This window comes from Biomphalaria glabrata, chromosome 6 (genome assembly GCF_947242115.1).
Source record: "Biomphalaria glabrata chromosome 6, xgBioGlab47.1, whole genome shotgun sequence".
Lineage (NCBI taxonomy): Eukaryota > Metazoa > Mollusca > Gastropoda > Planorbidae > Biomphalaria > Biomphalaria glabrata.
Window position 1 is genome coordinate 10,747,012 of NC_074716.1, and position 27,353 is coordinate 10,774,364.

At 34.4% G+C, this 27,353-nt stretch overlaps 2 protein-coding genes across 6 annotated transcripts in view; both read right to left on the reverse strand.

Annotated features, from left to right (window-relative positions):
- Nucleotides 1–16,646, reverse strand: part of LOC106078253 (uncharacterized) — a 115,174-nt gene extending 98,528 nt beyond the window's left edge. For 3 of the 4 annotated variants that reach the window (XM_056031563.1, XM_056031564.1, XM_056031561.1), the window contains exons 1-7: nucleotides 16,294–16,646; nucleotides 14,060–14,265; nucleotides 11,793–11,888; nucleotides 10,921–11,137; nucleotides 8,285–8,508; nucleotides 4,142–4,219; nucleotides 17–162 (exon numbers count right to left, since the gene is read on the reverse strand). In XM_056031563.1, the coding sequence (XP_055887538.1) occupies nucleotides 17–162; nucleotides 4,142–4,219; nucleotides 8,285–8,508; nucleotides 10,921–11,137; nucleotides 11,793–11,888; nucleotides 14,060–14,265; nucleotides 16,294–16,366 (1,040 nt within the window). In that variant the 5' untranslated portion in view covers nucleotides 16,367–16,646. The remainder of the gene's footprint in view (nucleotides 1–16; nucleotides 163–4,141; nucleotides 4,220–8,284; nucleotides 8,509–10,920; nucleotides 11,138–11,792; nucleotides 11,889–14,059; nucleotides 14,266–16,293) is intronic. The other variant, XM_056031562.1, reaches the window with a different exon arrangement.
- A 3,468-nt stretch (nucleotides 16,647–20,114) lies between these two features.
- Nucleotides 20,115–27,353, reverse strand: part of LOC106074342 (deleted in malignant brain tumors 1 protein-like) — a 19,330-nt gene continuing 12,091 nt past the window's right edge. For both annotated transcript variants that reach the window (XM_056033762.1, XM_056033763.1), the window contains 6 exons: nucleotides 27,260–27,353; nucleotides 25,815–25,940; nucleotides 24,946–25,050; nucleotides 23,911–24,034; nucleotides 22,822–22,865; nucleotides 20,115–20,534 (listed from right to left, as the gene is read on the reverse strand). The exon at nucleotides 27,260–27,353 is cut by the window's right edge and continues 44 nt beyond it. In XM_056033762.1, the coding sequence (XP_055889737.1) occupies nucleotides 20,134–20,534; nucleotides 22,822–22,865; nucleotides 23,911–24,034; nucleotides 24,946–25,050; nucleotides 25,815–25,940; nucleotides 27,260–27,353 (894 nt within the window). In that variant the 3' untranslated portion in view covers nucleotides 20,115–20,133. The remainder of the gene's footprint in view (nucleotides 20,535–22,821; nucleotides 22,866–23,910; nucleotides 24,035–24,945; nucleotides 25,051–25,814; nucleotides 25,941–27,259) is intronic.

The window sequence follows — 27,353 nt, forward strand, 5'->3', positions numbered from 1 at the left end:
CTAGGTAAGTTCTTACCCAGTAAACAAAATCACGTAATCGTAAAAGCCGACGATTGGATGCCCAACACCTTGAAAAAAATTTTTTAGAGCTTCTAGAGCCAAGCCGGCGTCCATTTTTCCATCTGAAGCGTACTTGCTAATAAAATTTGCAGCATTGGGTCCCTGGGGAAGAAAATCTATGAATGTTATTTAATTATTTAAAAGCAATCTATAAGAAAATTCTTTAAATAAACGCTAATCTAAAAGGTAAAACTCCGCACATATAACAATAATTGACAATATTTTAGAAGATATTTCCTTTATTCAATATCCAACAAAATATTTAATTAAAAATATCGTGAAGCTACTGTGGATAATGTTATAGAAATGTGATGAATGCCTTGTATTAGCTAAGGTCGGAGCGATGTCGCCCAAACAGCAGTTACCCACTTTGTGCAACTGATTTATCCCAAGGAACCTCAAGTGCTGATATAGTAACAACTTGATTCTTGAAAGGGTTGTGGGAGAAAAAGAATTACAATTTTTTAAGTTGTCCAAATCCTACAAAGGCCCTATTTGTAAATACTGAATGATTCGTTTTCCTTATCAGCATCAAACTAAATAATTAATTACCAGTAATAAATGAAAATTGTTTAATTAAACATTAATATATGTCAAGTGCAAGTTTAAACTTGATCTGAGAATAAGTTTGAGGGAAATAACTTATATAAACGTTTTACAGAAAGACAGAGCAAGTTGAGCTTTTCAAAAAAAAAAAAAATTGCTTAAAAAATACAATGATTATTTTACGTGTAATTTTATCCATAAGCTTATATCAGTCATGCGATTAAATCGTGATAGATCTAGAAAAAACTAATAATTATGTACAATTATAAAGATGTTTACACACATTTTTGCTTAGCCCATTATCATGCGTTTAGCTTTTCAAGTGAGCTATGATGCTATCACTTGTCTGGACCAGTTGAAAAAAGAAGGGGAGAGAATAATGTATTTGGGTTATTGTTATTGTTTTAGCATAAAAAAACATGTTCTCCCAGGGCTAAAGCTTTAATCAAGGGGACTAACATAACTTAAACCACCATTTCTGGCAAGAACAATTTCTTTTTTTTTTTTTTTTTTTTGTTCAAGACAACAAAATAACTAAGTACCAACAGTTAATTAAATTATTGTTTCATTTTATGTATTCTAGTGTAGTCAGGTAGAATAAATAATTAAACAAAAATTCATGTTGATATGAAATAGGGTGTAAGAAAATAATGTGTACAAACATTTTGCCAGACAAACAATTTTAGTTGATATAAGCTTTGAAATTCAGTAGGTACACTCTGCCATGTCGCTAATATAGACTAAAGGGAGTACGTGGACCTGTCTAATAAAGCGCTTTTTTCACGACATTGCTCTAAAGTGAATAGTATATTATTTTTTTAATCTTAAACTTATATAATCATACTAGTCAACCGGCGGCGTAGCATACGCCGCTATTTTGCAGGAACGTCCAGAGGCCACAGCAACCTATCCGACCGCAGTGAGCCCCCACACTTTCATAGGACCCGAACTAATTCTAGGTGTAAATGATTAAATTAAACCATTTTATAACTTATAACAGATGTTTCGCAGCCAACTAATTTTCCACGAGCTCCTAGAATTCTCCAGAAATAGCAAAATATATGGAAAAGTCATGAAAATCTCTGGAAATTATAAAAAAATCTTTTAAAAACTCATACAAATCTCATGATTTATATAGACAAAAAATTGTCATTTTGAGGTGTCATTCAATATGGAAAACGCCAATCCCACGGGCGGCATTATGCATCAGCCCTAATTGTGTCAGCTGGTAAAAGAAGCTTTTCGCACCTCAAACTAATGAAGAATTACTTGACGTCAACAATTCTAAAACATAGATTGAAACATTTGGTAATTTTTGCTATTGAGCGTGATCTATGTAGGAAACAGAATTACTATGATATAATCTATGACTTTGCTACATGCAAGGCTTGTAAAGTAATTTGGCTAGTAGTTAAGAAATGGATAAAATGCATAGAACGAATATACTTTCTAATACAAACTCCTTTAAATTTTACTTATTGTTTGCTTCCCTACTCAAACCTGGCCCCGCGAAATCCGTTTCGCATAGGGCCCCACAATGGTTAAGTTCGGCCATGCTATTTACATATATATACATAGTACATTACTTAATCTCTTTCAATGACTTCTATTTTGGGTTTGTAAAATGTTTTACAATGTTCCGTCAGAGTTAAAGATAGTTTAATTTCTAGTCCAAACCTTCCACAGAACAAAGGGGATGGGAGCGGGCAGGGTTTCATAAATTTAAACGACAGTCCAGTGCTCAGCCAGCCATCCGTAGTGTGAACACTACTATTGTGTTTTCTCGTGGACTATCCGCAGAAATAAGAGAGTGATCTTTCCTTTATTTCCTGTTTAAACTTTTGAGGGAAGAAGAGAATTATATACAGAGAGATGTTCAGTAATGTATAAATATAGTTATAAAGTTTTGTAAGCCATGTAGAGAAGTCGATTGATGATTTATTAAAAATATTTTGTTTTATTTTAATTTACGTAATGAAGGTTTTGTCTTTTTTAAAAGTATGTTTAATGTTGTTGTTTTTTTTTTGTGTGTTGTGCCTGACAAAGTGTGACATAATGGGCAAATTACTATTTTTGAGTGAATGTAAAGACAAGAGTAATTACCTTTGGTAGGTTTATAGAAGGGCTTGTAGACCGTTTTTGTAGCCACTTGCTCCTGAGTTGGCAGCTTGACAACTAGACCAGAGCTGCTAACTGTATATATTTTTTGTTAGTTATTGGTCGTGTGTCTTGAGGTACTCGAGAGAAGTGTGCCATGCTTTGGAAATCGTACATCAAGGTACGTCCTTTAAGTCGAAGGAGGTGCAATCCTTTCTGCACGAGAGGGGAATAGCTACACGTAGGACAACCCCTTACAATACCTCAGGCAGGGGGCAAATTGAACGACTAAACAAAATTCTATAGAATGCTATTACTTTAGCAACGAAAGACGTCGACCTCCTGATCTCAAGTTGGGAGCTAGTCTTGAACCAGGCCCTATACTCGATTAGATCATTACTGTCTACTGCAACAAACGAAACTCCATACGAGAGAGTTTTCCGGTTCAACCGGAAATCCTCCTTCGGGATATCCATCCCCACTTGGCTATCTAGCCCAGGTTGAGTATTGCTGAGAAGAGAGAACAGATCTTCAAAGTATGATCCTCTCTTGGAAGAAGTTGAATTACTGATGTATAACTCCCAATATGCCGTCGTACGGTTGCCCAGCGGTAAAGAGGAGACGGTCTCTCTAAAACACTTGGCTACCTCCCCCTCCCTATCTACAACAACAAGTGAACCTGGTAGAGTTATGTACATGTTTGCTTACTACACTATTTGTTATTACAGGTACTGACATTCTTATTTATTTATGCTAGGGCCTACTACATAACTATGCTTGCTACTTTAATTCTAGGCGGGGTGCATGTGATGAAATAGTTACTATTTGTTTATGTTTGTGTAAAGTCGTAAGAATGTGTTTACAACATTAATTTAGTGTTTCTTTATTTATCATTACACTAACATTGACAGACCCCTCCCATTCTATTTCCCTACTAATACAAACAAGTAATAGGATCATAGCGAGACAGAAGACAAAATAATTAATTTCCAATAGTGAACTAACTAACTGGTTACTTTTTAAATTTGATTATTGTGATGTCATGTAAAAAACTAATTGTGTGAAATTTCAGCTTGATCCTAGTTCGGGTTTCAGTGAAATAACGTGTACAAAAATGTTTCCCATACAGACAAATTGACAGACTGAAAAACAGTGTGAGTTTGTATATGCTTTGTAAAAATACGTTTTTCTTATCGAACAGATTTATTATTGTCTAGATAATTGATCTAATACAAATTTAATTACATTACTAATTATTAGCAGCCAGCTGATACTAAATGAGCTATACATCTATAAAATATGGTATATATAGAACTGCATCTGAAAATATATCAGTGATAAATGCTAATAATTGCAGAGATATATTTAACCCCAACCCATATGAGTAGATTTAATTACATTAAGCGATTTTATCTAGTATATATTTTAAATTAAATACCTCAAGGATGTCAATTTTACACAGACGAATATGAATCGTGTAGTTTGGATGGTTGATGCCTTTAAAAAGCATGTCAATCTAAAAGAAAAAACAAATTTAAGGCTTATTTCAATTTAGAAAATATATTTATAAAATTGAATACAGACTAAAATAAAGTTTGACTAGACTTTGGGCAAGGTATATTACTGTAAAGAAAAGTTTCATTTCTGATTGTTCTTCTGTTAGTTTGCGTTTTTTCGACAGTAAACTGCAGGTCATCGTGGGACCCAATAACCGTTTTAATCTTGTTTCTAATCTCCTCCTTTGTAATGAGCTCTTGATGTGGTCATTCCTGGGGTGATTGGGTGGAAAGTATATGGCACAGTTTTCCGTGATGCATGTATCTGCTCATCAAATATATTTCAGCTTGAGTATGATATACTGATAGTGTATAAGGGGATTCGAACGCCAATCTTATGGAGCTAAGTGGGTTAATGAATGCTAGTCATGCTCAACAGTGACATAAGTAACAGGTTCTCAATTTGCACTCGGAGAAAACTTAGCATTCTAGTAGTCTTCTCACAGAACAAAAAATGAATAAAATATTTAATGACTTTATAAATTTTAGAATTGAAAGCAATGCTAAGAGGTTGAATCTAAACTCAATGCTTAACATATCTAATTATTTCCCATTAAGTGCTCTCATAGAAAAGTATATTCGTTTGCTTTTTTGTATTCGAAATATTTGTTCGTTACTGATTAACACACTTGTTACCACTTTTTAAATCTTTTCTACTTTCTCTTGATTCATTTGCAGGCCCTGTTGGCTAGAAATAATCTTTATACCTAGAGAGAGATTCAATGCATTTTCTATTTTTAATTCTTCACTTGCCTATAAATATCCAAATATTTACAAATATTCACAAATTTTATATTAAGTTACACTGTCTCTCTATCTGGTAAAAATAGTGTACATGTTATTTCTCACACACAAATTTTCGAGTCAAGTTGAAAGACATGAATCAATAAAAAACAAGGTTACAAAGACAGTTTGTGTGGAAACACAAACTCAAAATTGGCCCCCCGAATTGGTTGACAGATCTTATGTAGTGCCCCAGCGGTCCAGCAGATCAAGGAATAGGTAAAAGTGAATGTAAAGTTATATGTCAACCTGGCCCAAGTAATGTCTTGATCAAATTGTTTTGTAGAGGTTCAAACTCATATTTGAATCTCCGTGAATAAAGAGGAGAAAAAAGCAGTTTGACATTAATAGTTGTTTAAATTAGGTCTAACTTATAATGCATGCTAAATAGATGTTGTTGTTTTTTCTATTAAAAATAGTAAATATTTGTTTGTGTGTAAATATAGTACTTAGTATAATGTAACTTTCATATCTTGGCAATAAAAATTTAAAATAAAACTCAAGTGTTTGTTACTTTAATAGTTATTAGTTGTAAAAGTTGTGTATTTTTATGAAAAAAACTGTTTGCATAGGTGATTTAAAAAAATAGATTTTTCAATTTCAGAAAACAAAAAAGTAGTCGTTGCATCTGATCTTTGAATGTTCTAAAATATTGTAATGTTGGATTTTCACTATCCTTTTTAGTTTACGAGATCTAAACGGGACGGACAAACTGACGAACACACGGACAGACATTTCGACCAAAACTAATAACGTCTTTTCTCCATTCAGGGGCCAATAAAAAGTAACCAATTAAACAATTAATTACTGGTTATATATTATTTCCTTTGATAGCAGCAAGGGAAACTAATACTGCAGTATTCACATATATGGCATAATCTGTTACGTTTAGTTTACTTTAAAAATGTTAACGCTATTTCTCCCTGACGTATTCTCCGATCAATTTGTTACTTTAATTATTCATTGTTTATACCTAGCAAAACATAAATCAATAAACAAAATTACTTATTTTGTCAATTGTTTATTGGTAATTATTCATTCTGTTTGATATTGAATAAGGTAAATAACTTGTACATTCTTGATATATATATATTTAAAGGAAGTGTTCTTCGTTTTTTAAATATATATTTTGTTTATATAATTATTTTCGTGTCGCCCAAGCATGTAAGACACAACGCACGCACACCGAGTTTCAAACCCTCGATGAAAAAGTCATGGAAAGATTACTCTTATATTTCTGCTAGTCGGAGTAGAGTTACTTCACGTAGCTTTTGTTGCGACATAGATAACGGCTTAGTAAACAAAGGTTGGTGAGGACAAGTAATCTTTCTCCTTACATTATATATTTGCAGTGGCGACATTAGGGTGGGTGTCACCAGGTGCGGTCAGCTCAGGGTGTCACCCCGCATTTTAATTTTTTTTTTCGTTTGTTTGTTGAGCCGTAAACATATAGTTTATAATTATATACCTTGTTTTATTGTTTAACAGCTTTAAAATGAGTGTCTATTAAATTTTTAAATTGTTTAATAGAATTTATCTATAGTTCACTGTGTTTGCGTAGTCAAGTGAAACTCTGCACTCATCCTTAATCTTCGAAATCGAAGACATTGCTATTAATCTATAGTTCAATTTTACAACATTGCAACCATAAGTAAAAACACTTTTTTTTTCTTGATTTCAAACTTGAAAACTTATCAACTAATCCAAGCTCAAGTCTTTAACAATCTCATTTTTAATCAAACTGTCCGTTGTGAAAGTGTCGTCTGTTCCTAAGTCTCTAAAATATCTCTTAATTTTAATGTTAAAAATATAAGCAGACGATAAGTAATGGATAAAGGCTTTGTTAAATGATTCAGAGATATTCTTTAAGGTGTTAGTGGCATATAAATCATGCACTGACAAATTTAAGTTATTTAAAGAATGACCTTTACTTTTAGATCTCTTCTCAATCATGATATTTCTTTTAGATTGTCGCCTTGTGTAAAATCATCATGTACGCCAATATTTTGAAACTGACAACTACAATACTTCGTCTGTCGTTAGACTGAAGAATTGTTGGATAGCTACAATTGTATCTGCTACATCAATAATTGCTTCAAGTTGGAGTTGAAGCTCAACGTTGATAAACGATCAGTGCACACACACACACACTCAAATAAAGTAATGATTGGTAAAGTAAAAGATCTTAGGTTGCGCTTCTAGTGGCTATAATTTCAGAACGAAAAAGTATTTCAATAATTCCTAAAAATGCCATGCAAAAAGCATTTTCTGAAAGGATTGTTCAACACATTAAGTTAATGTTATACACAATTATTAAATAGATTTTCTGTTAGTTCTTAATAATTTCTTAATAATTTCTCCTGTACTCCTCCGTGGTTCTAGACTATGTCAGGTCAAACAAACTAGAAAGGTGCTTACAATCTTTATGACATTTATACACTTTTTAACATTACAGATGCACTTTCAGTTATAAGTTTTATCCACATTACATTTCCATCATCTCATGGAAGTTCTTTATTCAATAAAGACTCGTTGTTAATATGGTCACAAAACGTCAAATATTCTGCTTTTATAGAAACAGTTCGTGCAATATCTCCTTACATTGTTTTTTCTTTTTTACATCAATCATAGCAACGACTTGTAGCCGGATTCTCTTGTTTTTCAATCGAGAATGAATTATCCATAACTATAAAAAAAAAGAAATGTTCATTCACACCAGACTCACTCATAATTTACATGTAAAAGGTTTATATGATATTGTTTCTATTTAATGATAGTTTTGTCAGGGAAACAACAGAGATTTTGTCTGTTTGTCTTTGCTATCGGTGTCTTCTATCTCTTTTATGATTGTTAAATCACCAAATCATGACCCAAAGGGCGATTTTTTATTTCTAGTATCTTTTTAGCTTTTCTATGGATGTTTGTCTCAAACAGCTGGCAATTAATTTTTTTTTCAATGATTTTACAAGCAGCATTTAGGATTCTATATTTTTTTTTTGTATGCTCATATACAAGCAGTGATATTAAAACTTAAAATAACGCAGATATGAGCGTGATAAAATTTAACCAAGGCCTCTACGCAAACATTAAACGAGAACACATTTCTTAGTAACTATAATCATTGCTGCCCTCCTTTTCTTTTGATGATATAATTAGTTTTTGCATAAAAAAATTTAGTTTATTGTCAAGTATAGTACCATGACATTATAGTTTGCATGTTCTAATTACCCTTGAGAACTCACCCCGCTAAACACCATAGCATAGTGCTCTCGAATATTCCGCCTCGCAGTGTTGTAGTCATTTTTAGCTTTTTCTAGAAACCATTCGAAACGTAATTTGTCAATCAACGCCACTACATCCACGTAGTAGTCACGCAATGCGTTTCGGCGGCGTCTGCTTGGTGGGTCTGACCATGATGTTGACTGATTGATGACATTCCATCGAACAGTCTTTTCTACGTCTGGCGCTGTGACAGACATTTCATCCATTACACTTTAGACATTACATCTATTACATTTATTATTACATTATACATTCTATATACATAATATCTCTTACATATATCTTATTTTTCAAACATTTTGTACACCAAAGTATAAGTGTTTGTGTGTGTGTTGCTGATTCTTATACATTGAAAGTAATCCACATTTACAAAACTGTCGATGTGTCCGGATTACAGAATATCGAAGTATCCATAAACAAAGATTTAGAAGAAATCACATCTTCTTTTGGGTGAATGTTTAGCGAAATCCCAAATCTTGTAATTTGTACTAATATTTTCTTTGCAAAATTAGTGTCTATCCATGTCTCCATATATCCATCATTTACTTTGTTTTTCTTTAAATTCCATTTTACAGCCATTCTTTTTTTTCATTTCTTTTTCTCTTATTTGTCTCCCTTTTTTAAATTCGTAGTGTCACAATTCCAAATGGAATTTACATATAGGCTTAGAATAAGAAAAGTAAAACACTGGAGCGCGTTGGCTGAGTGGTAAAGCGCTTGGATTCTAAACCAGAGAACCCGGGTTCGAAACCTGGTAAAGAATGATATTCTTTTTAATTGTAGGATTTTCAGGTGTCACTAAGCCCACCCAACTCAAATGGGTGCATTAGATTTGTTGGGGAAAAGTACAGGTGGTTGGTTATTGTGCTTTACATGTGCATGACACCCTCGTTAAACGTAGGCAACAGAAACACGACCTTTGCGTCATCTGCCCTGTAGATCACAAGGTCTGAAAGGGAAAGTTTACTCCTTTAAAACCTAATACCATGGGGATTTCTTCATCTTGTGCAAATCATTAATTTATCTAATTTTTAATTTATATATAAATCCTCGATTGTGATGAAAAAAAAAGTTTATACTTCGTTGGGTATCCTTTCCCAAATATTATATCACAAACAATCAAGCAAACTATATTAAGGGCTCTTGTGTCTCGGAAGACAATGGATGCGAACAGGTGAATCAATGGTTTTGTTTTAATGTTGAGACGGGGCAGAATCTGGTGCAACTGATCATGCCAATTCCGAAGCGTCAAATTTTGCCACAGTTCATGCATGTATGTGCATTTGTCCTAGAGCTAGTTGACAGGGCAGATTTCTTCTTGTTTTTCTTGACTGATGCAGTTTCGTTTTTTGTATACTCGGCGAAGTTTCGGGCATCAGGTACAGTATGTCACCATGCTGTGTGCCATCACGTACAATCTGTCTCCATGCTGTGTGTCATCACCTACAGTCTGTCTCCATGCTGTGTGCCGTCACATACAGTCTGTCTCCATGCTGTGTGCCGTCACATACAGTCTGTCTCCATGCTGCATGCTGTGTGCCATCACGTACAGTCTGTCTCCATGCTGTGTGCCGTCACGTACAGTCTGTTTCCATGCTGTGTGCCATCACGTACAGTCTGTCTCCATGCTGTATGCCATCACGAACAGTTTATCTCCATGCTGTGTGCCGTCACGTACAGTCTGTCTCCATGCTGTGTGCCATCACGTACAGTCTCTCTCCATGCTGTGTGCCATCACGTACAGTCTGTCTCCATGCTGTGCCATCACGTACAGTCTTTCTCCATGCTGTGCCATCACGTACAGTTTGTCTCCATGCTATGCCATCACGTACAGTCTGTCTCCATGCTGTGTGCCATTACGTACAGTCTGTCTACATGCTGACCGGTCTAGTGCTGTCTCCTCCCATATACTTTGGTCGATGCCCGTGGTTCTCATTTCTCGCTTAAAGAAATCTCTGTAGGTTAGTCTTGGGCGGCCCTCGGGCCTGACGCCATCTGAAAGCTCAGCGTATAGTATGTCTTATAGGGATTCTTCCATCTGGCAAGCATATAACATGACCAAACCATTGGTTTGACTGATTCATGTTGAACCTATAACTGTATGTATAGAAATGCAATGACTTCGATCCCAAAGATATTAGGATGTGTACAGACATTTTCACTGACCAAGTTAAAGCCTGCATAATTTGTCATAATGATGTCTTTGTCTAACGTGAATCTCTTACATTTTTTTCTTGCCTTTGAGCCTGTGTTTGAGATTTTCATGGGGCAACCATTGTATTTGTCCTTTCAAAATTGTCAGAGCTGCCATCTGCTATTCTCTATGCCAGTTTTTCCCAAACATTATCCGTAACATTGCGCACATTTGGAGCATTTAGCGGAGCACTTTTGTTTTATAGATGTCCTAGTAGTTAATTAGTAAGGTAGTTCGTGGAATACCTATTCAGGACTCGCGGAACACTAGGGTTACAGTTTGAGAAACACTGCTTTTTGCTATTGAGGACAATATCGCACTTGAGATGATCTTGTTTAAATAAATAGCGATTTGTTTTTAAACTCCAACAAAACATCAAAAATGTGAAGTCATTTGACGTACGTGGTATTCGAGTGTCAAACAGATCAAAACTTGTCCTTCTAAGCAATTGTAACTTATAAACATTGTAGTCAAATGTTGTCCTAGAGCGAGGTGTAGTAGATTCATTTCTTATAGAACTAAAACGTGTTTCGAGGGACAAATTTCTCCATGGCTTTTTAGGCGTCTTGTTATCAGAGTCAAACAGGTATTCGGAGTTATCCATTTGGAATACAGCTTTCTGAAACAATTAGAGTTTTAAAGCCTTTGTAATGCATTGAATAAATATCAATTACAAATTGTTACTTTTTTTAAATTTAGTATAACTGTCTTATTCATCTTTAGTGCTTTCTGATTCATTTCTAATGTGAACACTTTGGGAGGGGGTTAGGGTTATCTAGTAGAAAGTTTTGTGTCGTCTTTGGGCGTTTAGCAGATATCATTCACCTTATGGTACTCAAACTCTGCGTACCTGTCAATGTAGCCAGGTGGAGTATAACACAAGGTAGATAGAAAAAAACAAATTGTTTAAAATTTATGAAACACAATTTGTTTACTAGTCTTCAGCCCTGTCTCTAAGATTATTAATGTCAATAATGGTGTTACCATATCAAGTGCATCTCGAGGTCTTTATTAATTAATCTATGTTTGGCATTATAAAGAAAAGAATAAAATAATTCGTTTTTAAATGGCTAAAAATACTTTATTAAAAATAGTTCTAATCAATTTTTTTAAAACAATAATAATAATAATAATAATAATAATTAATAAAAAGGACTACGTTGAATTTTGTTACTCTGTAACGAAACTTGACGCTTGCAGCGCCAGAGAATGAATACTCTTTCGTTACAAAGATAATAAGAATGATAGTAATTGTAATAATCGGGAAAACTTACCAAGTGAAATTTAGATTTATTGTTGGACAATGTCTTGCGTGACCTTTTAATACAAAACACAGCCTTGTGGTTAGTATCATGGTAGTAGCCTATAGCCTTGTAATGACAAGAGAATTTATTGAGTAGTAATAAATAAGTTGAGCTTATCTAAAGATAGGACGGACAAATTACTTATCATACAGAGAATAGTTTAATAGTAAAATAAATAGAAATGTATATCACTTTCCGCCGTTTAACGCATAGAGTTTAAGTTCTTCCTAGAGATAGATCAGATTTTTCATAGACAACTTTCACAGTCATTTCCCAGCTGGTGCCCTCCAGTTGTAGATCTTAGAAGTTTAGACGCCTCGTTTGTTGGACGGTCTTGTATTTGTTTTCCATTTTTCGACCTTTGTGCTACGGCTGACTTTGTTAAACATTTTTCTTCTTGGATAAGGACATAATGAACAAAACTCATTCGTCTTTCCTTAACCAATTTACTTATAGGGCAGGATCCCGTGTGTGAAACTATTTCCCAATTGGTGTCAAGAACTCCGCAAGTTATTCCTTGGATCCTTCGCTGCAAAGCTGCCTTAAACATGCAAGTGTACGTGGCTGTTGTAAATATGATTGCGTTTAGGAGGTGGATATAGGTCTTTTATCTGATTTTGTAAAGACGTCACCTGCTTTCCCCATCTAACAGGCCACATCTTGATAAGGATTCTATAAAAAGAAGATAATTTTTAACTTATTTTAGTTCTGTAAATGTAGCAAATACGCATACATTTGACTTTATAGAGCGTTATCTAAAGGTCAATTCTGGGCGCATCTCTGTCGAGGTACTCCGTTATCCCTGGTATATATTTACAAGCAATCTCGTGTCTTGCTATATTGTTTTCATGTCCAGGTACAATAGTCCGTTTAATTCGCACCACGAAATTCCGAAGACAAAGTCTTGGTAATGTTTGCTAATAATACAAATGTTAAAAAATACATTGCGCTGTCGAGAGGCTAATTACGCTTAAACGTGGTTTGACTCGGCTACATATAAAGGAAGCTCGAGGTTCGACACCCAACTTGAGCAGAGTTGTGTTTACTGAGGGCCAAAAAAAACTTCTCCCAGATACCATCTCTGATCTCCCCATTCTAATCCACAAATAGGATTTGACCATAGCGCTCTCAGCATGTTATAGGCATGAAACTATATAAAAGCTATACATTTAATGTAGTTATTAGCAAGCAGGATAAGAAAAGATGACGTGATAAACCCTGGTATCACACAATATCTTGATGTTGAAGAAATCTGTAGTCCCATCGTCTGTTTCGACAAAGCAGCTGTATTCGCTGTATAGATATCGCAGAATATGGAGAAAAAAAAACAACTTTATGTAATGTAATTTTCAGGCAATTTTTTTCAAAGCGATTTCTAAAGGCGATGGAAAATGTTCATGTCCTCCTTCTAAACAACTGCATTTTGTTTCTTGACATTTGTGTTCAAGTCTTGTTCATTTCACAGGCAACTTCTCTTTACTTTCAGACTTGTTTGTGTGTAGGTCTTCTCTGTCTCTCGTATACTGAATTTTAATCTCTTCTAAATTGAGCATGTTTTATTGATCAGTTTCAATGTTCTGTCTGGTATCCACAGAACATGTCCAGTCCTTATTCCCTCCTAAAATAACTCCTGGTCAAGCCAATGTATTATAACTCTAAACAACAGTATATTAAATTATGATAACATGTCTATAGATTCAGACTTACAAGAAGGTGAGTAAAATGCTCTTGAGTGTCTGATAATTTATCGAACTCATTTATGAATAGGGTCTACGTACGGAGATTTTCGAAGATGTGTTTTTTCAAAATAAAGATGGTCAAGACCAAATTGAATTTTAAATGATTATATTTTTAAAAATTATATCTGTCAAACTAAAGGTTTTCTCAGTGTGGCATTTTAGCTTGTAATTATTATCTCAAATATAAAAATCAAGAGTAAAAATTTCTAAAAGATTCGTTCGAACAGTTTTCGAGAACTGTGTCAAGTTTTATAAACCTATAAAAAACTGTAAACCGAAAAAAGGAATTGCAGAAAGGTCTAAAATGTTTATTAAAAATGATCTCATGCTTTCAAAATAAATACTTTCGAATTCTGTTGTAGTACAGAACTGTTTTTATAAATTTCCTACATTAAGAAGTCATAAAGTATAATGTCTGATTTATATGTTTTGTTTTTTGTTTTTAAACAATGTGCACTAATTCTAGACAAACTAAATCAAAATTAGTTTCTTTGTTACCTTTCTGGGTCTAATTTTCACTCTTTGTTTTTGAAAAAAGCCTTTCTTATCGACGTCGAGAGTATAGAGAGGAATGTTAACGTCAAAACTCTGCGAACGCCTGAGATTGAATTTGGTTAGAAATTTCGTTTCTGTGCTAAAAGTCACATTGAACTGGTTAGGCATTTGATCACCAGTGTCGTCACTCGCCTCATATTGGAACATAACTGTAGAAAAAAAATTACCTCTGTTTAAATGACCATAAATAAATCAAATCTTATGCAAGCAATTCAAATGCAAAAAGAAATAATAAAAAATATAATTATTTTTTATATCTTTTTTTACCAAGCTTATATTAGCTCCGTCTGTCTGGTTCTTTGTCTGGTAAAAAAAAATGTGTGTACCTGTTATGAAAATTATATGCTGTATCGGTTGTCGTTCTTATGTTTGCATGTGATTGTAACTCGTCCGTAAGAATGTGTTCACATAATGTAAGATGTCATTCAGTGTATTAAGGCCATATTAAACGGACATGGTTTTTGACTCTTTTATCATTATGTTTATAACAGTACCTTAATTAAATAATATTTTTTTTTACACTCCAACCTTTCATACTTTCGGAAAAAGTTTATTTTCTCCTGGAGTTAGCGGAAAGACTGTAAACACCCCGTCCTAGCCAGCCAGAGGGTTTGTGAAAGCGCTCTGAGCTTCTCTTGAGGAGGAGCCCCGGCGCCAAGCACTATTTCCGGTATTTAAAACCAAAAGAAAAATGCATATTCTGAGGTATCTACAGAGCATTATCCTGCTATTAAATATTTTTTAGTATTTTAGTTAAAATCAAAACTAATATTCCCTGGACTGCTGTAATAAAGTTTTAGGGGTTAATGAAGCCCAGCGATTGGTAGAACATTGTAACCTCTCCTATCTACGCTCATGGAATTTGGTAATTGTAGTTTGCCGTAGATTGTATACCATTTGTTGGAGGTTTTAAACTAAAAAAAAATCTCTGAAGTTTCTTTTTTTAACAAATTCAAAACCCCATAGCTACAATCATAAAACTAGGTAACTGTATTTCCTTTAGAATAATTTCAAAGAGGGTTTTTTTTAACCTCAAAACTCTCTGTAGGTTGATTTCAAACTCAAAACCATCTGCAAGGAGGGGGGTTTAAGGAAATGGAAAAGTTTAAACTCAACTCTCCCCCTTGGCTACGTATATAGAATTTTGTAATTGTATTACGCTTTAATTCTATATTGAAGAGGTGATTTTTAGCATAGAACCCAACAGGAATGTGGTTATAAACTCAAAACACTCTGGTAGGGGTTTACCTTAAAGCTCTCTGGTAGGGTTTTTAAAATTTTAAACCCCTCAATGCTACGATTATTAAAACTGGTGACTCTTGCATGATTTTTCTTATATCGAAGAGTGGATTTATAGTAAAAATAATTCTTGAGGGGTTTCAAACTCAAAATTTCCTTGGATACGAGAATTTTTATTCTCAAAACCCCTGGAGGGGGATTTTAAATTCAAAACCCCCTTTACTACACCCACATTTAATACCTGGTAAGGTGCAGGACTTAGTTGTCAGAATACCTTTAGGAGTATTTTTATAGAAAACGGGAGCTTATCCCCATTAACACCCCCGGCCGTGACAACCTTTAAAATACATTTAAAAACAATAAATAATAGTGCCATCAGTTTGATCCGAGATTGGTTGTGGGAGAAATAAACGCGTACAAAGTTTTTACCAGACAGACAGACAGACAGACAAAGTGAGCTGATATAAACTTTGTTTCTGACATTTTTTTAAACTTCTGATTTGTCTAGTTAGCGTCTTTAGAGACATGTCATCCTTTTGGGCATGACATATTTAGTATAATGTTCAAACCATAGTCTACTATATCAACACGTTGAGTTCGTTCAACAAACAAGTTTTTTTTTTTCAATTGTGAGCAGAACAAGAACACGAATATATTTAAAACAAAAACAAACTTATATTTAGCGTTCTTTGAATCAATTAGTCTGAATTTGTCATATAAAAAAGCAAAATCGGACAACATTGCTAATAAAAATATACGTTTGGGTGAAATACATTGCTTCCGTAAAAATTGATTTGTTGTTCTAGGAAGAAGGAAAGTAATAACAGGTCAAAATATCGTATTTGCTCAACCAGTTTTTAATATAAAGGCAACATACTAGACTGAACTGATTCTAATAAGATACTAGACAAATATTTATAATAATCAATCATACTGACCTTCAGTGCCTGTGATTCGACTTATGAAGACAGAGAAAATAACAACAACATTAGACTTCAGAAAGTTCTCCATATTCAAATCATTTTAGATCTAAATTTCAACCAGATGGCGCTTTACAATGAAAATAAAAGTTGCACATTCTAGTTTTAAATATACATAGATCTGGTATTTTGCATTTAGTTTCGTATTTATTTATTTATTTTTGCCTTTAACCTGCCTCAATGTCGACTTCCAAAGTTTGTCCAATGTTTAGAGATATCGGCAAAGAGCAGAGGTTTGAATTCAGTTTCTATTCTTTTATCAATAAGCTGGCCAAGCCTTACAAGCCGGCGATCTTTAGGCAGTTTGCAGCGCAGTGATACACCATGCCAGAGCATGCGACGCCGCTGCGCCAAAATTAATCGGAACTTGCCGTTCGTTTGCACAAATTATCTGCGTGGAGGATGGAGACTTTTTTTAGGCGACATTGTTCCGCTCTTAGCTGATGTCCAGTTTTATATCTTATTTCTTTCGGATGATTTATTGTTAATTTGTGTAGAGTATTAGGTAGTTCGATAAAACTTTTAAACAATAGTCTATATGACGTTTAATTTTTTTATGATAATACGAATAGCTCAGTGGCAGATTAGATATCAAAGTCAGACTCAAGCAACTTAAAGGGAAACTCTGATGGTTTTTCACATTTGATTTATTGACATATTTAAATTCTGTGTAAAAGTTGTTATTGTAAACATTTTACCATTTTTTATTTCAATGCTTAGAAACATCATTTATATTTAATAAATTAGACAGTAGATTCTTGACATCTCCAAAAAAACGGGGTTATATGAAATTTAGTTTTTAGGTTATGCAAACGTCAGTTCTCTCAACAATACTGTAATAACTGAAGTGATGCAGCTCAACGATACATAGACGTTTATTTACACGGAGACATGACAAACACAAAGGGGCATCTGCCTTGAGTACAGCATCTCCATATTGACTCTCTACTTGGGCGGAAATCGTTTGTCTCCTAATGTCAACAACCTTTTCTAGTCTGGTTACTAGAGGTGCGCATCTCTGCACTAGCCTGGATGGCTGTGCGCATGGAAGATGCGCATGGAAGAATCGTAACAATACTGACAGGAAACTAGATTTAAGGGGTTACTGGAGTCGATTTTGGGTTAAAAAAATTGATTTTTCAATGTTGGTGTAATTAAATAGGTGGACATCTATTTTATAAACTGGCACCAAAAATTTTCTAAAAAATAGCATTTTTTATTGAAAAAAAAGCATTTTAATGATGCATGGTGAACACTATTTTCCATATTTTTCTTAATACAAATTCACTGTTTTTGAGTGAAAGCATTTTTGTGACCCCCCCCCCTGTAACATATTTCTAAAATCTCTAGAACTAATAGAGATAAATGTGTCAAATTTGGTACACATATTCAGAGATAAATAATACAGAGAATCAGCTAGTTTTAATGACTTTAGCTGAAGAAGTTTTTAATATATGATCTTTTGGAAAAAAAAGTGTGGTTGCATTTTACAGGAAAAAAAATCACCCTTTTTTTAAAAATCATAAAATGTACAATACTATGGGAAAATGTATAAAATCTAGCTAGCTCCTTCCAGCCACTTTTATACTTTAAGGTGTAAGTATTTTTAGCTTTGAAATTTATCTATTTTGAAAAATTTTAGAATTTTCCTAAATGAACTAAATTTTGTTTATTTTCAAGATGGCCACCATTACCATGGCAACCCGCAAACATTAGACAACATTCAATATATATTTTTTAAAAATGAGTTGTCATATGATATTTCGCACTCCAGTAACCCCTTAACCAATCGTATCGCTTCATTTTTATTGTAGCTGTCAGACTCTTAAGCTTAGTGACGGCCTAGTCCAGTTATATATATATAGAGAGAGAGAGACCAAAACGCATTAGGATAACCAACTCCAGAAAAAAAGTAACATTTTCATCTAAGCCTCTCCCTGTCCCAAGATGTAAATAGATCGTGTGTCTGACTGATTCGAACAAACTGGTCGGTGTAAGGCTAGTCTAGACTACGTGTAGTCAGTCATGACATGACAACCAAGCGATAGTGTTTGTTGTGTGTTGAGTGGTCAGGCGAGAAAATACACACTGCCGTGGTTAGTTAATCATGTAAATCTACTTTTAACACGCATTTTTTTCGTTGCTACAAGACTAAGATATATTTCTTTTATCAGAAAGTAAACTTTACTGTATGGTTTTCCGTTATTCAGGAGGTCAATAGATTAAATGAATAAGCTTGTGTGACGTCACATAGAAATCTGGTGAAAATCTGACCGTTTTGGCTGCGCAGAAAAATTACGCCAGAAAAACATCAATTACTAAGTTATTATTGCAAATAAAAAAAAAAGAATAACACATTCATTATATGTAAATCAAAACTCATATTATAGCAAAAATTGTCAAAACCATCGGAGTTTCCCTTTAAAAAAAAATTGCTTTTTTGAATTGGCAGCACCGAAATCTTATCTTATTTTATATAATACAGAAGTTACTTCAAAAAAGAAAATGATTACGTCCTATGCGTCATGCATTTAGTCATGCATATTAACCAATGACTTAAATTCTGCCAAGTCACTGGTTTTCCTGGCTAGCTCAGGCAACCCATTCTATGCTCTAATAGCACTAGGGAAGAAGGAGTGTTTGTAAGGGAAGAAGGAGTATTTGTACAAATTTGTCCTAGCATATGGCACGAGGAATGTGCCTTTATCTTTGTGTCTTCCTGAGTATTTTTTTTAATTTTTGTTTTTGTATTTGAAGATTATGGTTCAGTGTTTTATGTATAATTGCTACTTTACTTTTGAGCCTTCTGTTCTGAAGGCTTTCTAAATTTAGTGATTTTACTAAAGGTGTTACTCTAGTCAAATGTGAATATTCGTTTTTAATGAATCTCACTGATCTATTTTGTGTCTGTTCCAGCTTCTTATTGTTTCACAAACCTTCACACAGAAACCCTTCTCCCCCCCCCCCTCCTTCCCAAATTGGACCATAGCGTACTAAACATTCCATAAGCATGAAAGGTGCGCTTAACAAAAATTATAAACAATTCAATATATGTTTAATCGTACAGATTTATTTTTGTTAGATATATTAGGTTTGTTATTATTTTAGGTCTGAACCAAGTGGCTGTCTATTCTCTATTAGGAATAAGACAGACTCTCAATTAGGAATAAGACAGATTCTCTATTAGGAATAAGACAGATTCTCTATTAGAAATAAGAATGACTCTCTATTAGAAATAAGACAGACTCTCTATTAGAAATAAGACAGACTCTCTATTAGAAATAAGACAGACTCTCTATTAGAAATAAGACAGACACTCTATTAGAAATAAGACAGATTTTCTATTAGAAATAAGACAGACAGATTGAAATTTTCTGTAAGTCACTTTCGGTTAGAGTTTTACAAGGTCATCTTTCGTCATCGAGAACTAGATTGAAGAACAAGTTGTTTTTTTTGTCATATTGTGTGTAAATGTTATTCATATTTGCATTATATTGTTGATATGATTTTACTATTTTTATACTAGTTATCCTGACGTGAAAAAAAATTGTTTGGAACAATTTAATGATTTATTCAAAATAATTGATGCCATTTCATTCAATAGTAGGTTGTTTTTGAATTTTTTTTAAACATTAATATTTAACTCGTTTGGTGTTTGCTTTTGTGATTTTTTATACACACACACACTCACATTCCTTGCCTGCCTCTTCTATACCAGACAGAAAAAGCATCCGCATTCACATCTACCTGTTTTAAAGTGTGAACTATTCTGTTAAAGCGTATTTTGTCACTTCTTTATTAGTTCCTCTCATAATTAAAATTCAGATATATATCATCATCTTCGGGATTGTTTGGCGAATCTGGTTTAAATCCCTCGTTGTCTTGGGCTTGAGTGGTGTTTGATAGGTCAGGATGATTTGGTGCCTGTTGTTGCAGGTCATGTTGCTGTGTTACTTGTTGCTGGAGGTCATGTTGCTGTGCCACCTGTTGCTGTAGGTTGGGTTGTTGTGTTGCCTGCTGTTGCAGATCAGGTTGATATGAGAAAACATGTTGCATTGGAATGCACTGGTTAGGACCAACAGCTTGGAAGTTCGGAGCCATAAATTGATTTGAAGGCGGCAAGTACTGTTGGTTGGGGATCTGGAAGCTCTGTTCATTAGGAGCCTGTATGTATCCCTGACTGTTGTTAGACAAGGGCGCTTTTAAAAAAATCCAAATTAAAGCATTACAATATTTTTTTCAAAACAATTTTTAAACAAGGTTACAAAAGACAGTTTGTGTGGAAAGACATTCTCAAAATCGGCCCCCGAAGTAAAATGTTTTACATAATTCGGATAATCCTTCAGAGGGATGGGAGCAGGCAGGGTTTGAACCTTCGATCGTCGATAAATCCAAACGACAGTCCAGCGCGCAAACCGCACGACCAGTGGTCCTCCCAGGTAGGCTTTAATATTTTTAGAAAGAACATCTGAATGAAATTATATCAAAGACAAATGAGAGATAAGAATGGAGAAAGAAGGTTAACAGATCCTGTGTAGTGCCCCAACCGTCCCACAGATCAAAGGATATGTGAAAGTGAATGTAAAGTTAGATGTGAACCTGGCCTAACTAGTTTGTGGTCTTTAGGGCAGATGATGTAAAGTTCATCTGTTTTTGTGGCCTACGGTTAACGAGGGTGTCATGTAGCCAGCACAACGACCAACCGCCTTTGCTTTTCCCCAACTAATGTCAGGTACCCATTAGAGCTGGGAAGACTCAGAAGTTGAAAATCCCAGTCTTCACCAGGATTCGAACCCGGGACCCTCGGTTCGATCTAAATGAGTTAATTGTTTTGAACAGGCTCAATCTCATATTCGAATCCTCAAAAAAAAAAAAAATGTCCGCTATATAGAAAAAAAATGTTCACGAAAATGATGTTTATAAGATTACAATTCGTCTTTAATAAGGTCTAACATATAATGCATACTAATTAGCTTTTTCTTATAAAAAACTGCTTGCATAATTGATTTTAAAAATTAGAATTTTCGCTTTCAGGAAAAAAAAAGTAGCCGTTGCATCAGAACTTTGAATGGTCTAAAATATTGTGAAGTCGGATTTTCAATATCTATTCTAGTTTACGAGATCTAAACGGGACGGACGGACAGACGGACAGAAGGACAGACATTTCGCACAAAACTAATAGCGTCTTTTCCCCTTTCGGGGGCCGCTAAAAATAGGGCTCTTTAAATTACGAATTATTAAAGTATTAAAGATCATTGGTATCACTTACAGAGACCGCATCACAAATAAAGAGATTAGAAACAGAATTCATACAGCAGTTAAAGCCCAGGATGACGTGCTAACCACTGTCAAAGACCACACACTTAAACTCTATGCACAGATCTTAAGGTCCTCAGGGCTGGCAAAGACCTTCCCTCATGGGACAGTACCAGGAAGAAGAAAAGACAGAGAAAGCGATGGGAAGACAACATAAAATGATAAGAAAGGCAAAAGATGGAGAGGAATGGAGAAAGACAGTCAACAGATCTTGCATGGTGCCCCACTGTTTAAACAGACTAAGAGATTGCTGAAGGTGAAGATGGGGGGCGGGGGGCTGTATTAAGGACAACCAAATCTGTGTATATTGTCTGATCTTATTGACCTTTGAACAAGTTGTACAAGAAAATAAAAAACGAAATAGTTTTTATATCAAATGTCAATGATTTATCTCGGATATTGACATAAATGTCTTCCTTTCCTTTTTGTTCTTTTTTTTCTTTCTTTCTCGCCTTTTTTTCTTTCTTTCTCGCCTTTTTTTCTTTCTTTCTCGCCTTTTTTTCTTTCTTTCTCGCCTTTTTTTCTTTCTTTCTCGCACTACACTTTGCCTTTTCTTTTTTCCTTCTCATTTTCTCTTCCTTATTTCATTTCTCTTTGGTTCTCAACCGTTCTAGTTCTCTGTCTCTGTGTCTTACTCCCTTAGCTTTTTTTTTTCTAGTTCTTTTTTTTTGTCTCTTTTTTTTTTACTCATTTTTTTTCCATTGTGCTTCTCTTTATCTCTCTTTTCTTTTTAATTCTCTTTTTTTCTATTTCACATTCTTCAAATGTATCTCTTGCTGCTCTTTTCTCTTTCTGTCTCTCGTTACCTAAACAAATATATTTCTCTACTTCTGTTCATTTCTCTTAATTACACAATAGCTATTTCCCTTTTTTCACTTTTTCACCCTTTTTTTTATTTATTTCTCTCTCCCTCTCCCTCTCTTTTCTTTTCTTTCCCTCTCTCTCTCTGACACTTCCTTTTCGCTCTCTCTCTCTCTCTCTCCCTCTCCCCCTCTTTTCTTTTCTCTCCCTCTCTCTCTCTCTTTGACTCTTCCTTTTCGCTCTCTCTCTCTCTCTCTCTCTCTCTCCCTCTCTTTTCTTTTCTCTCTCTCTCCCTCTCCCTCTCTTTTCTTTTCTCTCTCTCTCTCTCTCTCTCTCTCTCTCTCTCTCTCTCTCTTAGATCAAGCCTACCTTGGTGCTGAACTTCCCCATTAATATTGTTGGTCTGACTCAATCTATAGAAATAGCAAATAGTGTGCATTGCATTTATATATTTTTCACCATTTCATTTTATACTATTATTACACAACAACTATAATCCGCAGGTCAGTTATTAACTCTGACCAGCGGTGTGGTTCAATCTAGCGCGCCACATGTTTTGTAAAAGAAAAACTTTAAAAAAAAATCGATTGTATTGTAAATTTAATTTTTCTTTAAACAAAACATTAGGGTAATACTGAAAACTTGAATTATTCTATGAGTCACTACTGGTTGATTCTTTTGACTTTACTACTTTGTTGCTGCTGATTTTAGTACCAATAACCGAGTTGTTTATTAAATTTAAATTCCCTTTGAGTTTATTGATAGATAATCGATTGTCTCATCTCTGTCTACACGTCTTTACATAATTCTAATATAGATGATATCTTGATTCTAAATCTAGAAGTAGATGTAGATCTAGAAGTAGATGTAGAACTTCAAGAGTTCTAGATCACAAGTTTGGATCTTGATCTAGATGTTTATATAATGAGAGTGCCATTAAATAACAAAATAATTGGGCTACAATTACAAATAGTAGCTAAGATACCAATTTGTCTATGTAGAGTTTACAACCCGGCTTGACCTAATTATTTTCTAATTTTATAATTTTTCGAGATACACATTTGAAACCAAAAACAATTCGCTGTCGAGGACATACGCAGACGGCGAAAAATAAGTTTAATCGACCACCGGCGGACAATGGTTATACATGCCCTGGATGTGGCAAAATATGTAGGTCACAGCTGGGGCTGCGTAGCCACGTTAAATACTGCACTCCTAATTAATCTTCAGACTCGAAGACAAGTCATATCATTATTATGTGAGTGTGTGTATGACTGTGTGTAGTTTATTTGTTTGATGGCAATCTTTATCATACGCAGTGTCGGAATTTCTGTTTACAACTAGAATACGTTGTTTTAAAGTAAAAAAAAAAAACAACTAGACATGTATAATTAACTCCACATGTATTATTAACTAGTCATTTCGTATAAATAAGACTTTTTTTTTTTTAAATCTTACCGTTGTTTGCGATATTTCACACACATTACACACAACGCTATCGAGACAGTAAGAACTAGAGCCCAACCTATGGCAGCTACAACCAACATGGCAATGACAAAATTCTGTCTTTGATCATCGTCATCTGTACAAGAAAATGAAACAATTTATTTGTTAAAATTTTGGCTGATTAATATCATAGAAAACAACAAAGAAATTTTTTTTTTAAATCTACAATAACTATTAATATTGTTAGGCTTATCTTTACTTTTGTATATAAAAATATAATTAATTAATTACCACTAAGATCAACTAGTTGGTTATATTTTTTATTGGTTCTTGAGTTGTCTTCTACAATGAATAGTTTTCCAAAGTTTCAAATCTGACCCGAGAAAGGTAAGCTGGAGTAAATAGTGTAAATGACCCAGATAGACAGACAGACGGAATGAGTTAATATAATAATAAAGGCAATGTCTTCTTAAGCAAACCCAGTTGCGGCCTTCATATTTTCCCGAATTCGTGCAGACAAAGCCGTTGTCATCTAGTGATCTATTTAAGTTTTTTTCCCCGTCTTTTGCTCCTGTCTTCAATAATGGCTTTTCTTTGAGTCTCAAATGTTTGTTTCCGCAGCTTTTGTGAGAGCTCTTCAACCGTCTCTTTCAGAGGCCATCTGCTGCAAGCTTCTTTCCTCTATGCCAGTGAGGGCGAAATGGCGCCTGAGTTTATCTTTATAGCGATTACGGGGGTACCTCTGTAACGCCGTCCTCCTTTAAGCTCGCCAACGAAGATCGCCTTTGGCATGCGGTCGTCTCCAATGAGGTACCAGTGTCCGAATCATCACAGCTCTGTTGAATGGTAATAAGTGTGTCTACACTGTCCACATCGGCATGCACCAGAACATAGTTATTTGTAATGTAGTCTTGGCAGGTTTATGCCCATCATGAGGCGAAGGCACCTTTGATAGAGGCGCTCGAGGATCCTAATAGACCTAGCTATTATAAGCTTTGTAAGAATAGTTAATATCTTTATTACTAACTAAGTTTGTTTAACTTTTACCATAATAGTGGTATTGGTTTCTTGCATCCTGACAAGTGTATAGCACACACTCTAGGTCATCTGAGCATTTACTATCGGAGCTGCATGAGTCTCCTTTTAAACGTCCTTTTGAAACAATAATTAAACAATAAGATTAACTCAGGCAAATTTAAATAAAACTATGAAAAAGTAAATATGCTTTGTTTTGTCTAGAGTTTAGAAAGTAATGTCATTGTATTGATAAGCTCAGTAAGAGGCGAACCATAAATAAGCTGATAAAAGAACGATAGTTTCATAGTTGACAGAATATCTTGTAGGCATAGGTATTTATTTATTCATTTATCTATTTATTTATCTCCATCGACCAATTAAGAGGATAAAATAAGTTGTTACGCAGACATGAAATACATTTTCTCGTTAGTATATGACTTCGTTACACGCGAGGCTCGTAAAGTTAATTTGATCATGAATTTGAACTTAGTAAAAAATAAATAGACGAATTTTTCTAATATAAAATATTAATTTTCACTTATTATCCTTATCCCTATCCAGACTGGGAAATGTGCAATCTGCACAAGTAAAGGGCCATGGTATTGTTTTCTTTTTTTTTTTATTGTTCAAAGTAATAACATTTCAAAAATATATTTTTACTTGAAAACAAACGGAACAATCTATTGTCAATTACAAGACTTGTAGATCTTTTGGCCACAGAACTAAATGTATTGCTATTATAAGTCAGAAAAGCGATTTCGTAGAATCATCTGGCACTTTTATTAGCTTAAAAACAAACTGAAAAACATATTGTCAATTTTGAAATTTTTGACTTATATTACATATTTGTTCTTTTAGTTCAACATCGTGTATGGAGTTTTAATTTAAAGTTTACTTACCGCTTTTACAGTAGTCCGATGACAGGTCATAGTACTGATGTTTCGGGCAAGAGCAATGGGAATTTTCGCAAACCAATTCTTGATCACATATTGCCTCACTGCTGCAGTAACCTCCATGAGATAGTCCTGTGGTTTCATTGGCAGGACACGTCAATAGGCTTAGTTATACAATCATTGTCAACATATATACGCATATAAAAATTAGCATAAACGATATGGTATGCTAATATAATAGAATGCAATGGAAAATTAAAAAGAAAAAAGTTATGGTTGATTTTTCCAGTCATTAAAAATATCTAGCAATTTTTTTTTATTTCTATGGATTGAATATTGTTGTGATATAAATTTAAAAAAGAATTGAAATTATGATCAATTTTTAAAAATTCTTTTTTAAACAGTCTTTTAAAACTGACAACATTGCTCAGATGCTCAGACACTGCTTATAATGTTGCTCATTATCAGTTGTTGTTTTTTTAAACCTTTTCACATGTCCCTTAGTCTCTTGGACCATTGGGGTACCAAACGAGATTTGTCGACCATCTTTCTCCATTTCTCTCCGTCTTTTGCCTTGGATAGATAGAACTTTTATTTTAAGAACGCATCACATAAGAAGAGAATTGTTGCTACAGCGATTAGACCCCCAGATGACCTGCTAATTATTTTAAAAAATATATATTAAAACTCTAAGACCACATTACAAGGCCTTCGAGCTTGCAACGACCTTCCTCTAGGGAACAGTACCGGGAAAAGGAGGGAGAGGCAGACAGAGAAAGTGATGGGAACACAACATTAAAAAAAATGGAGGGGGCCGTGCCATTGAAAGAGGTTCTGCCATTTTTCATTGACATTCATAATGCTTTTTACAATTTATCGTTGAAAAACGTAACATTCTACATGCTAGTAGTTACATATACGCCATGCGATGCACTTGCCGTCTTCATTCACAAAGCTACTATGCATTATCCAATAGAAATTAGATAAATGCCTGGGCAATACCAATGGTCAGAATGATGTCGACCACAGCGCGGACCGGCCATCTCCAAAGAAAAAGGTGTTTCCGATACAGTCTATGACCAGCTTCGCAGGCTCTGCCAGTGTGTAGCAATGTGTGCTGCGGGCTGCCTAACGGTCACCGCTCCTGATTTTTCCTTAGGGTTGGCTATCATGCCCTTTCCAGTGTTTGAATATAGCCGCAACTTGGCAAAGGTTGATTGTAACGTGTGCATGCCTATTTTACATTTTAGAAAAGTGTTAATATTATTCAAATGAAAATTATTGCGGTATTGCAGTATCTAACTTATCATAGGCTTCTACTATATTCCATTTAAAAGTGATGTATTCCTGGTAATCGATCTTTAACAATTTTAAACAGAGTTCAGGAACTTGTCTTTCATAATTGATATAAGTAAACATAAACCTTAGTATAAAATGTTGACAATACTCACTAGGTTTGCACGAACTAGTGCTCTCATAGTAATACTGTGTTTGAGTACAACCACATACACCTCTATAACACGTCAATCCGTTGATACATGTGTT